At 33.7% G+C, this 13,044-nt stretch overlaps 1 protein-coding gene across 1 annotated transcript; it reads right to left on the bottom strand.

Moving 5' to 3' along the window:
• Positions 1-574: 574 nt before the first annotated feature.
• Positions 575-6,599, bottom strand: LOC106406462 (flavonoid 3'-monooxygenase CYP75B137-like). The gene is made up of 2 exons (XM_013847134.2): positions 5,508-6,599; positions 575-1,336 (listed from the first exon to the last, which is right to left on the bottom strand). Exons 1-2 carry the CDS (start codon positions 6,510-6,512, stop codon positions 713-715), a joined length of 1,629 nt encoding a protein of 542 aa, XP_013702588.1. The 5' UTR covers positions 6,513-6,599; the 3' UTR covers positions 575-712.
• Positions 6,600-13,044: the final 6,445 nt, after the last annotated feature.

The following is a 13,044-nucleotide window of genomic DNA, read 5'->3' as shown; positions in this document are numbered from 1 at the left end:
GAGCCAAATATATTAATTCGATCAATAATATAAATTTTTTTCCATACGATATTTCTTAAATAATTTTCAAATAAATTTATCTTGCGCACGGCGCAGGTCTTATCCTAGTATTATTATATTTTCTCAATAAATATTCTATTTTAATATGTTTTAAAAAGTACATTTTATTGAATTTGAAAGTTCAATGATTATAGTTAATTATTAATAATATTAAAGACTAAAGTGTAAATTGCTAATTTTTCTAAAAATAAATTTGAGGATGATTGCTAAGAATTATCATCTTATTTTAAGAGTAGACCCATAAAAAATGAGGGGCTTGTTGGAAATTCTCTCATATGCCTTAGAGCACTCCCATTATTGAACCTGCTCTTGGGGTTCAAGTTTATAATTTTTTATTATTAATTTTTTTGTTTGATTTAAAAAATAATAATAATAATAGAAACAATCGCGAGCCGCCACGTGTTGTGGAGCCGGCGAAACAGTGATGAACTCGTCGGACGTAGGTTCATTGGGGAGAGCTGAGGAGAGACAGGTTTATCACTGTACATTATTTTAATATTTTTGTTTTTTGGAATCTGTGTGAACCCCTTGTAAGTTTATTGATGGGGATGCTCTTAGAGAACACATAGTACATAGTACTTTAACTCTGAAAGAAAGTAATTAATACTTTTTGGTTTTGAATAAGAATTGCTAAATACAAAGATCTTAGTATCTATTGATAAAGATTCGAGTCGGACAACCTCGGAACCGGCAAGGCAACAAGAGGGGTCTTAAGCTTCAAGACAATCCCAAACTTCTCTTCCAAATCCAACACACATCCTTCCGGAATCTTCCAGTCGAACGAATGTAATAGCGTCGCGAGAGTGTACAAAACCATCCTCTCGGCGAGTGCTACACCGGCGCAAATTCTCCGGCCAGATCCAAATGGAAGAAAGCTGTAATCAGTTCCAGTAAAATCGCAAGACTTATTATCAAGAAATCTCTCGGGACGAAACTCAGTCGGATTCTCCCACACGTTTGGGTCTCTTTGGATAGACCAAACATTGATGAAAACTTTAGTGTCTTTAGGGATAGCGTAACCGCCCACCACGGCAGTTTCAGCTGGACGGTGAGGGACTAACAAAGGAATGGTTGGATGAAGTCTAAGTGTTTCTTTCATTATGGCTAGTATGTAAGGAAGTTCAGTGATGTGTGATTCTTCAACAATGTTTTCTTTTCCTACAACTTCGTCTAGCTCTTGTTGCGCTCTCTTCATCAACTTTGGGTTGCTTATAAGCTCGGCCATCGCAAACTCTATTGTGTTTGTAGAGGTATCAGTACCACCAGTCACCATATCCTTCAAATATACAATATATAACAAACACATTAATCACTCTCATGAACTAAGAAACATGCAAATTCAATTATGCATTTTTAATCAGAATAAGGGCTTGGACTAGTCCAGTATAAATCTGCCATCTAAATTTTGAAGTAGCCAAATTCTAACTGATAATATGCGAAAATACCAACAACAAATAAAGTATCCTAGTGGTTAAAACTTACATATTAGCATATTACTTAGTAACGATTTTGGAGGTCACGTGTTCAGATTGTGTTGGAAAAAGTCTGTTTCCAAATAAATATGATGTGAACCTCACCTACTTTAGAGAATGTAACTAGGGATTAACCCGGGCTACGCCCGGGATTTTTATGTTTTTTTCAATTTAAGTTGTTAAATTATTTATATTTAGGTTATGATATATATTTATATAAATGTTAAGATGCATGTCATAATTAAAATTTATTTTTAAATTTTAACACATTAAATTAACATATTTTTTACTATTTAAATATTTTTTTGGAATTTTGTTGGCTATCTAGTTATCATATTTAGCAAAGTTATCTGTTGAGTGTTGGAATAAATGTTTTAGATATTTAATCAAACTGCAGAGTATTTTCGGATCGACCATATGCTAAACAATCGATCGATCCGTAAAAAGATGGTCGATCTCCTTAGCCAGGTAAGTACAATTTTAGCAAAAATATCTTTGATTTTTAAATATTAAGTATATAACTATTCTTTTGAATATTGTTTTTTTGAATTGTATTTTCTGATTAAGTCATTGTATTATAATGTTTATGTAAATATTTTTTTGTGATGTTTGAATTTGTGTTGTTCGTATACTTAACCTAGATGATATTGATGTTTAACAATTTATTGTTTTCTGGAAATAGAAAATAATGATATATCAAAACATATCTAATACTTATTAAATGATAGTATAATGTAAATTACATCCATTATTTGAAAATACCATTTGTTGTTTTTATTTTATTTTTAAATCAGAAATTCTTTTTATTTAAAAACATTATTCATATATAGTATAATAGTTTAAGTTTGGAAGATTAATATATATATATATATATATATATATATATAAATTATGTATATTTAAAAAAAAAATTTAAGAAATTATATATTGAGTAACTGAATAAAAGCTGAATTTCTTATCTTGAAAATCAAATAATTATATTTTTTTCTTTATGTTATACTCACCAATCCATCATTGATATTTATAACTCAGTATGTTTTTAAAAAAATTTAGTTTTAAGAAATAAACAAATTTAATAAATTAAATTCATCACCTATAATGTTCTGTAAACTATATTTGAAAACTCTCTAAAATTGTATTTTAAGCATAATATTACTATTATTTAATTTAAGTTATTTTAAGCATAATATATGCTAAACCAACTTAAATTATATTTACAATAGGACCATCCTAAACCGGTTAATAAACCAAAAACAATACTAAACCAACATGAATCAATACCTGATTCGGCGAGAAAGGAAGTGTTTCGGGATAAACGCTTGAATGGTTATTAACTGTAATGGTTTGATCATGAAAGAGTTACTATGAATATTAACAATAAAATTATGGATTAGATTAATTTAAATTTGTAAGAATACCTTTGAGTCTATGAAAAGCAATTCAATTCCCATGAATAAGTTTGGCTTTTGGAAGTTGCGGGTTTTCCAACAATGAATCCACCTAACAAAAAGTTCGTTGTTATAAAAAATCTCTTTCAAGGTCATTAAAGGTTTTTGGGACGGCAAGAGTTGATGGTGGAACCATTTTTTTGCTCGAGTGCTTTGAAGTTTTCCTTGATAGTGTGAGGTTGATGTTGATGGAATAATGAGTTTTATAGAGACTTTCTTGATGTAAAACTACACATTTTTATTTTTTTTGTTTAATGTGGTATTTCTATTTTAATATAGTTTACTACCATTTTAAGATAGATGTACATTTTAAGATAGATGTTTAAATCTTAATGTACTTTTTCCATTTCTTATATTTTTTATTTACATAATATCTATATTTTATATTTTAAAATAGATATTTAAATCTTAATGTACATTTTCCATTTTTTTCAATTGTGTATTTACTTATATTATATATTTTCCATTTTAAGATAGATGTTTAATGCTTCATGAACTTTTTCCATTTTTTTTTTAAATTGTGTATTTACTTATTATTATATATATAATTCATATATTATATATTTACATTATTCACTTATTATTTATTTTCATGTTTATGTATTTCCATTTCTTGTATTTTTATTTACTTAATGTCTCTATTTTACATTTTAAGATAGATGTTTAAATCTTAATGTATGTTTTCCATTTTTTTAAATTGTATATTTCCATTTGTTATACTTTCTATTTACGTAATATCTGTATTTTAAATTTTAAGATATATTTTTAAATCTTAATGTAATGTTCCATTTTTTAAATTGGGGATTTACTTATATTATATATTTACTTAATATTTTTTTATTGTGTATTTCTATTTCTTATATTTTCTATTTACTAATAATTTTATAATTTAAGATAGATTTACATTTTAAGATAGATGTTTAAATACTAATGTAATTTTTCCATTTTTTTTCAAATTGTGTATTTCCTTTTTTTGTACTTTCTATTTGCGTAATATCTATATTTTATATTTTAAGATAGATGTTTAAATCTTAATATTCTTTTTCCATTGTTTTTAAGTTGTGTATTTATTTTTCTTATACTTTCTATTTTCTTAATATCTATATTTTACATTTTAAGATAGATGTTTAATATTTAATGTACTCTTTCCATTTTTTTTAAATTGTGCATTTACTTATTATTGTATATATAATTCGTATATTAATATATTTATAATATTTAATTATTATTTATTTTTCTATATATTTATTATTTCTCTTTCTTATACTTTATATTTATTTAATATCTATATTTTATATTTTATATTTTAAGTCTTAATGTATTTTTTCATTTTAATGTAGAACGGTAATATTTAATAGAAGAACTTGGACAAATAGTCAAATAGTTATATTTATGTTTTTTTATTTTTTTATAAAATGATAATGTTACATTACGGAGATAAGCCGTTTTTTCTAGTGTAAAATGGTAATCTTACATATGTTTAATATAGTATTTTCATATTTTATGTTGTATGTTTACATATTATTTATTATTTTCAAAATTATATATAATGTTTTTTTTACAAAATAGTAATGTTACATTATGGAGATAAGACGTCTTTTTTTTAGTGAAAAATAGTAATCTTACATATGTTTGATGTAGTTTTTCCATTTTTTATGTTGTATGTTTACATATTATTTTTAAAAAATAAAAATGTAAAATGGTAATCGTACATATGTTTAATGTAGTATTTCTATTTTTTATGTTGTATGTTTACATATATTTATTATTTTCCAAATTATATATAATGTTTTTTGTTTTTTTATAAGACGGTAATGTTACATTATGGAGATAAGCCGTCTTTTTTTAAGTGAAAAATGATAATCTTACATATGTTTAATGTAGTTTTTCCATTTTTTATGCTGTATGTTTACATATTATTTATAATTTTCGAAAATTAGTAATATTAAAATGTAAAACTATATTTTATATCACGTGTCATCTTTCGGGAGAAGTTTTTTTTGCTGATGTGGACCCTCTATGGAGCCTCAAAAGGTCACTTTTATTAGTAAGGATTTCGAAAGTAAGTAATATTAAAATGTAAAACTATATTTTATGCCACGTGTCATCTTTCGGGAGAAATTTTTTCCACTGATGTGGACGCCCTATGGAGCCTCAAAAGCTCCTTTTTATTAGTAGAGATATGTTTAATGTAGTTTTTCCATTTTTTTATGTTGTATGTTTACATATTTTTTACAATTTTCGAAAATTAGTAATATTAAAATGTAAAACTATATTTTATGCCACGTGTCATCTTTCGGGAGAAATTTTTTCCGCTGATGTGGACGCCCTATAGAGCCTCAAAAGCTCCCTTTTATTAGTAGAGATATGCAAAAATCAAACACCAAACATATTTTAAAATCTGAAAAATCCAAGGCCTATTTCTTGTCGATTAAATCATCCTACGGTTCTATTTTCACTTTCCAAAAAGGAGCTATAAGCACGTGCCACGTCGTACCAAATTAGAGACACTGAAACAGTTATTTACCGTAAGTACGCCTTTGACATGGTTAACTGTAATGGGAGTCTCCGAATTAACTTCTTGGTCCTTTAACTTCATCAAATGTTGCAAAAAATCTTTGCATTCATCATCATCTTTACGTCCTAGCTTTTGCATCTGCTTGATGGCTCCTTCGAATATGGCATCGAGCTGGTGAGTACACACACGCATCTGCTTCACAAGCCCTTGAAGATCGAATCTAGCTAGCCAAGGAAAAAAATCCGAAACATTAGGCTCACCCAAAAGCCTAATCATCTCAGAAATGACTCCTTTGAAGTCTGCTCCAACGCTCTCCATATTCTCCGCTTTCACCGATCCTCCCCACAACATATTCATCGTTAGATTCATCATCGTCAAGAACAGTTGGTCTCCGACATTCACCGCCGATTTTTCTTGACTTTGCTGGTATAAAAATCTCGTTCTTTCACGGACTTCTTTGCGTCGAAGCTCGTAGAAAGATTCCAAAGTCTTGCGGCTAAGAAGCTTGGTAACGCAAAGTTTTCTGAGAATTCTCCATTCAGCACCGTATGGTAGCCAAACGATGTCGAGACCACCATAGGTAGCGACCCGGCCAGTGAGAGGGACATCTCGGTTTGAGAAATTGATGTCTTGGTCTTTCAAGATCTCTCGAGCCAGCGATGGAGAGTTCACAACAACGGTTAGTTTTGAGCCGAGTTTGAGTTTGAAGATCGGACCGTGTTTCTGAGCGATAGTTGTGAAGTATGTGTGAAGGTCCGCGTCAAGAAATGGGAGGTTTCCGACAATAGGTAACCCTCGCGGTCCAGGTGGTAGCGGCGGTTGTGGCGAGCGCTTGAAGAGGAACCACAGAACTGTCAAGATGGTAGTGAGAACGAGAAGTGCGTTAGGAGTAATATTGATTGTGTTGGTAAAGAGATCTGAGATAGTAGACATCATTGGCAGCTGCTTGTAGGAACTAGGAAGTATGAGCTTGTCAAAAGTACGTAGTTGTATGGTTTCAACATACACCATCATCTCACCTTCACTTTCTTATATACAATAAAAAGATTAATAATACATATGTTAAGGAAAATTCTCTCAAATAATCATTTTTAAGTTTTTATCACAAAATAACACTCAATAAAAAAAATGACCAAAATAGAAAATTTAATTTTAATATTTTATTTTTTAAAATTTGAAGCTATATCTTCAAAATCCCACCCTTTAACCTTAAACACTAAGTCTAGATTAGCCAACTCTAGGATATATGTATTTTTACTCTTTAATAAAATTTGTTTTTGTCATTTTCCTTATTAAAAGCTATTTTGTGAAAACTTAAAAAAAACTATTTTAGAGAATTTCTCTATTTTTAATGACTAATTTTTTTCTCAATGATATTAAACCAAACTGAAAAGAATACATGGTCAGATACGTATCGACCATCTCACCTTCACTTTCATCTCTTCGAAAGAGCTGGCTTTTGTTTCCAAATGTATTCTTTTCAGTTTGGTTTAATATCTTCAAGGAAAAAAAGAAAAAAGGACCAATTTTTTTGGACGTTGAGAAAGTAGAGATGATAACATTTGAGTGGATAATATAACTTTCGAATGTTTTTATATCAAAATGTTAATCACTACAAGAAAACGTATCTTTAACGAGGAGGTTTAACGAGGAAAAATAATCGTCGTAAAAAAACGTTGATTTTGCGAGGAAAGTACGTGGAGAAAGAAAAGCATCGTTATTTCGTCGTAAGGTAACGACAAAAGATATTCGTCGTAAAGACGATGTAAATTGACGTGGCTTTTACGAGGAAATATCTTTTCCTCGTAAAAGCCACGTAAATTTCGCGAGTGCTTTACGACGAAATACTTTACGTGTACTTAACGAGGAAATTTTGAATCCACCAACTTGGTAGGTGGCTCACGTTTTTTTTTTGGCCATGCAATTAATTTTCGTCGTAATTTCATAGTAAAATTACAACTACCAGATTCGAAATTTTCTATAAATATGGATGTTGGAACATCATTTTAAACACACCAACAACAAAAAACGTGAAAGAAAAAAAAATGGCTGGCTCTGGGACTATTTACGAGTTGCGGAATTGGATGTATATGCATAGAGATGCTAACGGGAGAGTGACGAAAGAATACCTTGCGGGGCTGGAGACATTTATGCACCAAGCAGATTCAACACCGCTCGCCCAAGAAAGTGGTAAGATGTTCTGTCCTTGTCGGAAATGCAACAATTCGAAATTGGCAAACCGTGAAAATGTTTGGAAGCATTTAATAAATAGAGGTTTCACGCCAAATTACTATATCTGGTTTCAACATGGGGAAGGTTATAATTATGATCAGAATGAAGCTAGTAGTAGTAATAGCAATTTTCAGGAAGAACCGGTTAATCATCATTTGCATAATGAACATAGTTACCATCAGGAGGAGATGGTAGATTATGATAGGGTTCATGATATGGTAGCTGATGCATTCGTAGCTCATGATGAAGATGAAGAACCTAATATAGATGCAAAAAAGTTTTACGGAATGTTAAACGCGGCGAATCAACCACTTTACAGTGGTTGTAGAGAAGGTCTCTCTAAATTGTCGTTGGCTGCTAGAATGATGAATATTAAAACTGATCACAATCTACCTGAAAGTTGCATGAACGAATGGGCGGACTTGTTTAAAGAGTATTTGCCGGAAGACAATGTGTCTGCTGATTCTTATTATGAGATTCAGAAATTAGTTTATAGTCTTGGGTTGCCTTCGGAGATGATAGATGTCTGCATCGACAACTGCATGATCTATTGGGGAGATGATGAGAAGCTAGAAGAATGTCGATTCTGCAAGAAGCCACGATTCAAGCCGCAAGGACGGGGACGTAATAGGGTACCGTACCAAAGGATGTGGTACCTACCAATTACAGACAGATTGAAAAGATTGTATCAATCAGAGCAGACTGCTGGAAAGATGAGATGGCATGCCGAGCATACTCAGACGGATGGTGAGATGACTCATCCATCAGATGCAAGAGCCTGGAAACATTTCAACAAAGTACATCCGGATTTTGCTAGCAATATCCGGAATGTGTATCTCGGATTATGCACAGATGGATTTAGTCCGTTCGGAATGTCAGGGAGACAATATTCATTGTGGCCAGTCTTTCTTACGCCATACAACCTGCCACCGGAGATGTGCATGCAACGGGAGTTGCTATTCTTGACGATATTGATACCTGGTCCGAACCATCCAAAAAGGTCCCTGGATGTTTTCCTACAACCACTGATAAAAGAGTTGAAGGATTTGTGGTCAACAGGGGTGAGGACGTACGACTGTTCAACGAAGACAAATTTTACGATGCGAGCTATGCTTTTGTGGACCATAAGTGACTTTCCTGCATATGGGATGTTGTCTGGATGGACTACACATGGGAGATTAGCTTGTCCATATTGTAATGGAACGACAGATGCGTTTCAACTGAAGAATGGTAGGAAGACAAGTTGGTTTGATTGTCATCGTCGATTTCTTCCCATTGGCCATCCTTACCGAAGAAACAAGAATTTGTTTAGGCACAAAAGGGTTGTGAGAGACACTCCTCCACCATATCTAACTGGAGAACAAATTGAAGCACAAATCGACTACTACGGAGCTAACGAAACAGTTCGTTGGGGTGGTAATTGGCATGTCCCTCGTAATATGCCTGATTCTTACGGTGTTCATCACAACTGGCACAAGAAGAGTATATTTTGGGAGTTGCCATATTGGAAGGATCTTCTTCTGCGCCACAACCTCGATGTGATGCATATAGAGAAGAATTTCTTTGAGAACATCATGAATACAATATTGAATGTCCCAGGGAAGACAAAAGACAACATAAAATCGAGGTTGGACTTGCCGGATATTTGCTCAAGAAGCGAGTTACATATTAAAAGCAATGGACAAGTTCCCGTTCCGATATTCAGACTGTCTTCAGAAAAAAAGTCGGTGTTGTTCAACTGGGTGGCATCAGAAGTGAAGTTCCCCGATGGGTATGTTTCAAATCTCTCTAGATGTGTTGAAAAGGGTCAAAAGTTCTCTGGGATGAAGAGTCATGATTGTCATGTCTTTATGCAACGACTACTGCCCTTTGCATTTGCGGAGCTACTTCCAACAAACGTACATGAAGCACTTGCAGGTTCGTAGTGTTTTATATCACAATAATTTTATAACGGTCTAGTTTGTGAAATAATATACGACTAACAATGTGTTTAATTGTTTTTGGAATATAAAAGGCATTGGAGCATTTTTCAGGGATCTGAGCACACGCACTCTTAAAGAAGAAGTTGTAGAACAGCTTCAGGAGAACATTCCCATCTTATTGTGCAACTTGGAGAAGATATTTCCTCCTGGATTTTTTGACGTCATGGAGCATCTAGCTGTCCACCTCCCATATGAAGCATTGCTTCGTGGACCTGTACATTACGGATGGATGTATCAGTATGAGCGAGCCATGAAATATTTGAAGGGAAAAGCAAAGAACCTCGCCAAAGTTGAAGGTTCTATAATTGCTGGAAGTTTGACGGAAGAAGTTTCTCACTTCACATCGTACTACTTTGCGTCAAAAGTACGTACCCGTAGAAGAGCTCCAAGAAGATATGATGATGGTGGAGTTGCGCCAACATATGCAGTTGCTGGTGTTCCAGACATCTTTAGCCAGATTGGACGACTCGGTGGGAAGTCTAAAGAGGTTTGGTGGTCGAGTGAACAAGACGCTCATAGTGCACACACCTATATTCTACTCAATTGCGAGGATCCATTGATGCGTTATTTTGAAAGGTAACATATATGGACACTTCAAAACACATATAATTAATTATATAATTGCAAGAGATTCATTCCTATGAAATGTGATTAATTTTACAGCCTATTTGTTTCTCAAGTCGAAGAAACATTTCCTGGTATATCCACAAGTGACGTAGACAAAAGGAAAGATCAGCACTTCATTAAGTGGTTGCGGAATCAGGTATTATAACTCAAACTATTTTTTCATACATGATTTGTATTTTAATGTTCTCTTTATTTTTGCAGGTTGATTATGACGACGATGCAGATTATCCTAAGTGGTTACACGAAGTAATTCAATCTCCACTTGTAAAGGTCACCACATCACAGATGTATTTCACACGAGGCTACACTTTTCACACATATGAGTATGGTAGACAGCGGGCGACCAGTAACTATGGAATATGTGTGAAAGGGGAAACAGATTTCTACGGGATCTTGACGGAGATTATTGAAGTCGAATTTCCAGGGATACTGAAGCTGAAATGCGTCATCTTCAAATGTGAATGGTTCGACCCCGTCGTCAACAGAGGTGTTCGGTCTAACAAATTTGGTGTAGTTGATGTCAACGGTGGACGTCGGTACAACAAATTCGAGCCTTTCATCTTAGCTTCACAAGCAGACCAAGTTAGCTTCCTTCCATACCCTCGGATGAGAGATTCGGGTATAAATTGGTTAGCAGTGATCAAAGTTACACCTCGAGGACGAATCATCAGTGGAGAAGAACCACCATTGCAAGAAGAACAGATAAATGAAGTCGAGGAACCTGAACAAGAAATTGATGACATCCTTCTCATTGATCCGCATAATCACGAATACGAAGATCTTACCGATGATGCCACAGACGAAGCTGTAGAAGATGAGTTTAATGAAAATGATGATATTTCTAGTGATGACGAGAATGTCGATGTATCCGATTGATGTATTTGATTTTGTGTTGTTTGTTTTATGAATAAGGTAATGTGAGAGTTTGTTTTATGAATAAGAAATTGTGGGAGTTTGTTTTATAAATAAGTAAATGTGGGAATTGTGGTTTGGAATCAAAATAAAGATGGGGTTTGGAATATATGAAGTAGAAGATAAGGAATATGGGGTTTTGGGGTTTGGGGTTTCGGATTTTAGGGATTTAAACGTAATGCTCGTTAATTCCTCGTAACCTGACGTCGAATGTACGACGTAATCCTCGTTTATTCCACGTAGGACAAAATCGTCGTAAAGAACTCGTTAGCTTACGTGGAAGTAACGACGAAATTAAAAAAAAATAAAGAAAGCGAAACCCGTTAATTCCACGTAGGATGGAATCGTCGTAAACACCTCGAAAGGTAAATTGACGTAAATACCACGTAAAGTAAATGACGAAGGAGGCACTCGTTAATTTCACGTAGGATGATTTCGTCGTAAACACCTCGTAATAGAAATCGTCGTAAAAACCTCGTAGACTTAAAAACTAGAAAAAAAAGGAAAAGAAGAGAGACACCAGATTTACATGTGGCAAGACTTCCAGCAATTATAATACTTAAGTCTCGCCCACATAAATTCTGATATCTTCTTCTCTTTCTTTTTTTCCAAATATTTCTAATTTGGTGAAAAACAAAACTAGCTACTTCCTCATAGTATAAAAACTAGAAAAAAAGAAAAAAAGAAAGATACTGGAATTATATGTGGCGAGACTTAAGTCTCACCCACATAAATTCTAGTATCTTCTTTTCTTCTTTTTTTTTTCAAATATTTCTAATTTGAAAAGTATTTTGGTGAGGAGTGTGATTTGAGATAGGGTGTGTTTTGTGAGTTTGTGTGTGGTTTGAGAAGGAAAGTTGTGGGTATTTATAGAAAATAAAGGCTCGCTAATTCCTCGTAACTGTTTAACTCGTTAATTCCACGTAACCCTTTTCGTCGTAAAAACGTCGTTAACGAAAACGCGGGCCTTTGTATTTCGTCGCTATTTCGTCGTAAATGAAAACGCGGGCCTCTGTAATTCCTCGTAAGTTTACGAGGAAATTACGAGGACAAGTAATCTTATATATATCCCGAGCGAGCTCGCTCCGTCTTTCCTCTCCACTTCCTCTCCACTTCCTCCCTAATTCGTAGCAATGGTAAGTCTCTCTAATTCCTCTCTAGTTTGATTAGTTTAGGATAGATTAGGTGGTTAGTATAGGGAATTTAGATAGGTTTACGGATCTTATGTTATTTAGTGTTTGATTAGGTGGATAATGTTAGGAAGTATATTGTTCACAAAAAATTTAAAAAATTAAATTTTTTTCTCAGGTTCGAAAAGGTAGACTTACTGCCCATTACAGAGAGATGTTCGGTGAGCCGGGTAGTCGTTTAGACCCGTCGTCTTCTTCAGCTCCCGGTTCTTCGGGTCAGGAGACTGTCCCCGAGACTCAGTACACTCAGAGAGTCATTGGAGAGACTTCTTCTAGTGCACCATCGTTTCCTCACGTGCCTCCCCAGATGGCTCCTCCTCCTGTGCCTCCTCCGATGCCGGCACCTCCGATGCCCGCGGCCGAGATTCATCCCGATTTGATGGTGCCTCCGAGTGCTCCTTACTCGCAGTACACCGTAGAGGACATTCTCCGTCTGCCAGGCAGAGAAGGTTTACCAGTCATCGACCCCGACCGACCGGACGGAACTTTATGGTATGTTTCATTATTTTTTTATTCTTTTTAAATTCTTTTATAACTTTAAAAAATAATTTATATTTTAAATTTGTATTTTTCAGGTGGGGGATTGACGGATGTCTTGCATCG

The sequence above is a fragment of the Brassica napus genome, chromosome A9, assembly GCF_020379485.1.
Source record: "Brassica napus cultivar Da-Ae chromosome A9, Da-Ae, whole genome shotgun sequence".
Lineage (NCBI taxonomy): Eukaryota > Viridiplantae > Streptophyta > Magnoliopsida > Brassicales > Brassicaceae > Brassica > Brassica napus.
Note: the sequence above shows the minus strand (reverse complement) of the source record. Positions and strands in the feature narration are given on the sequence as shown.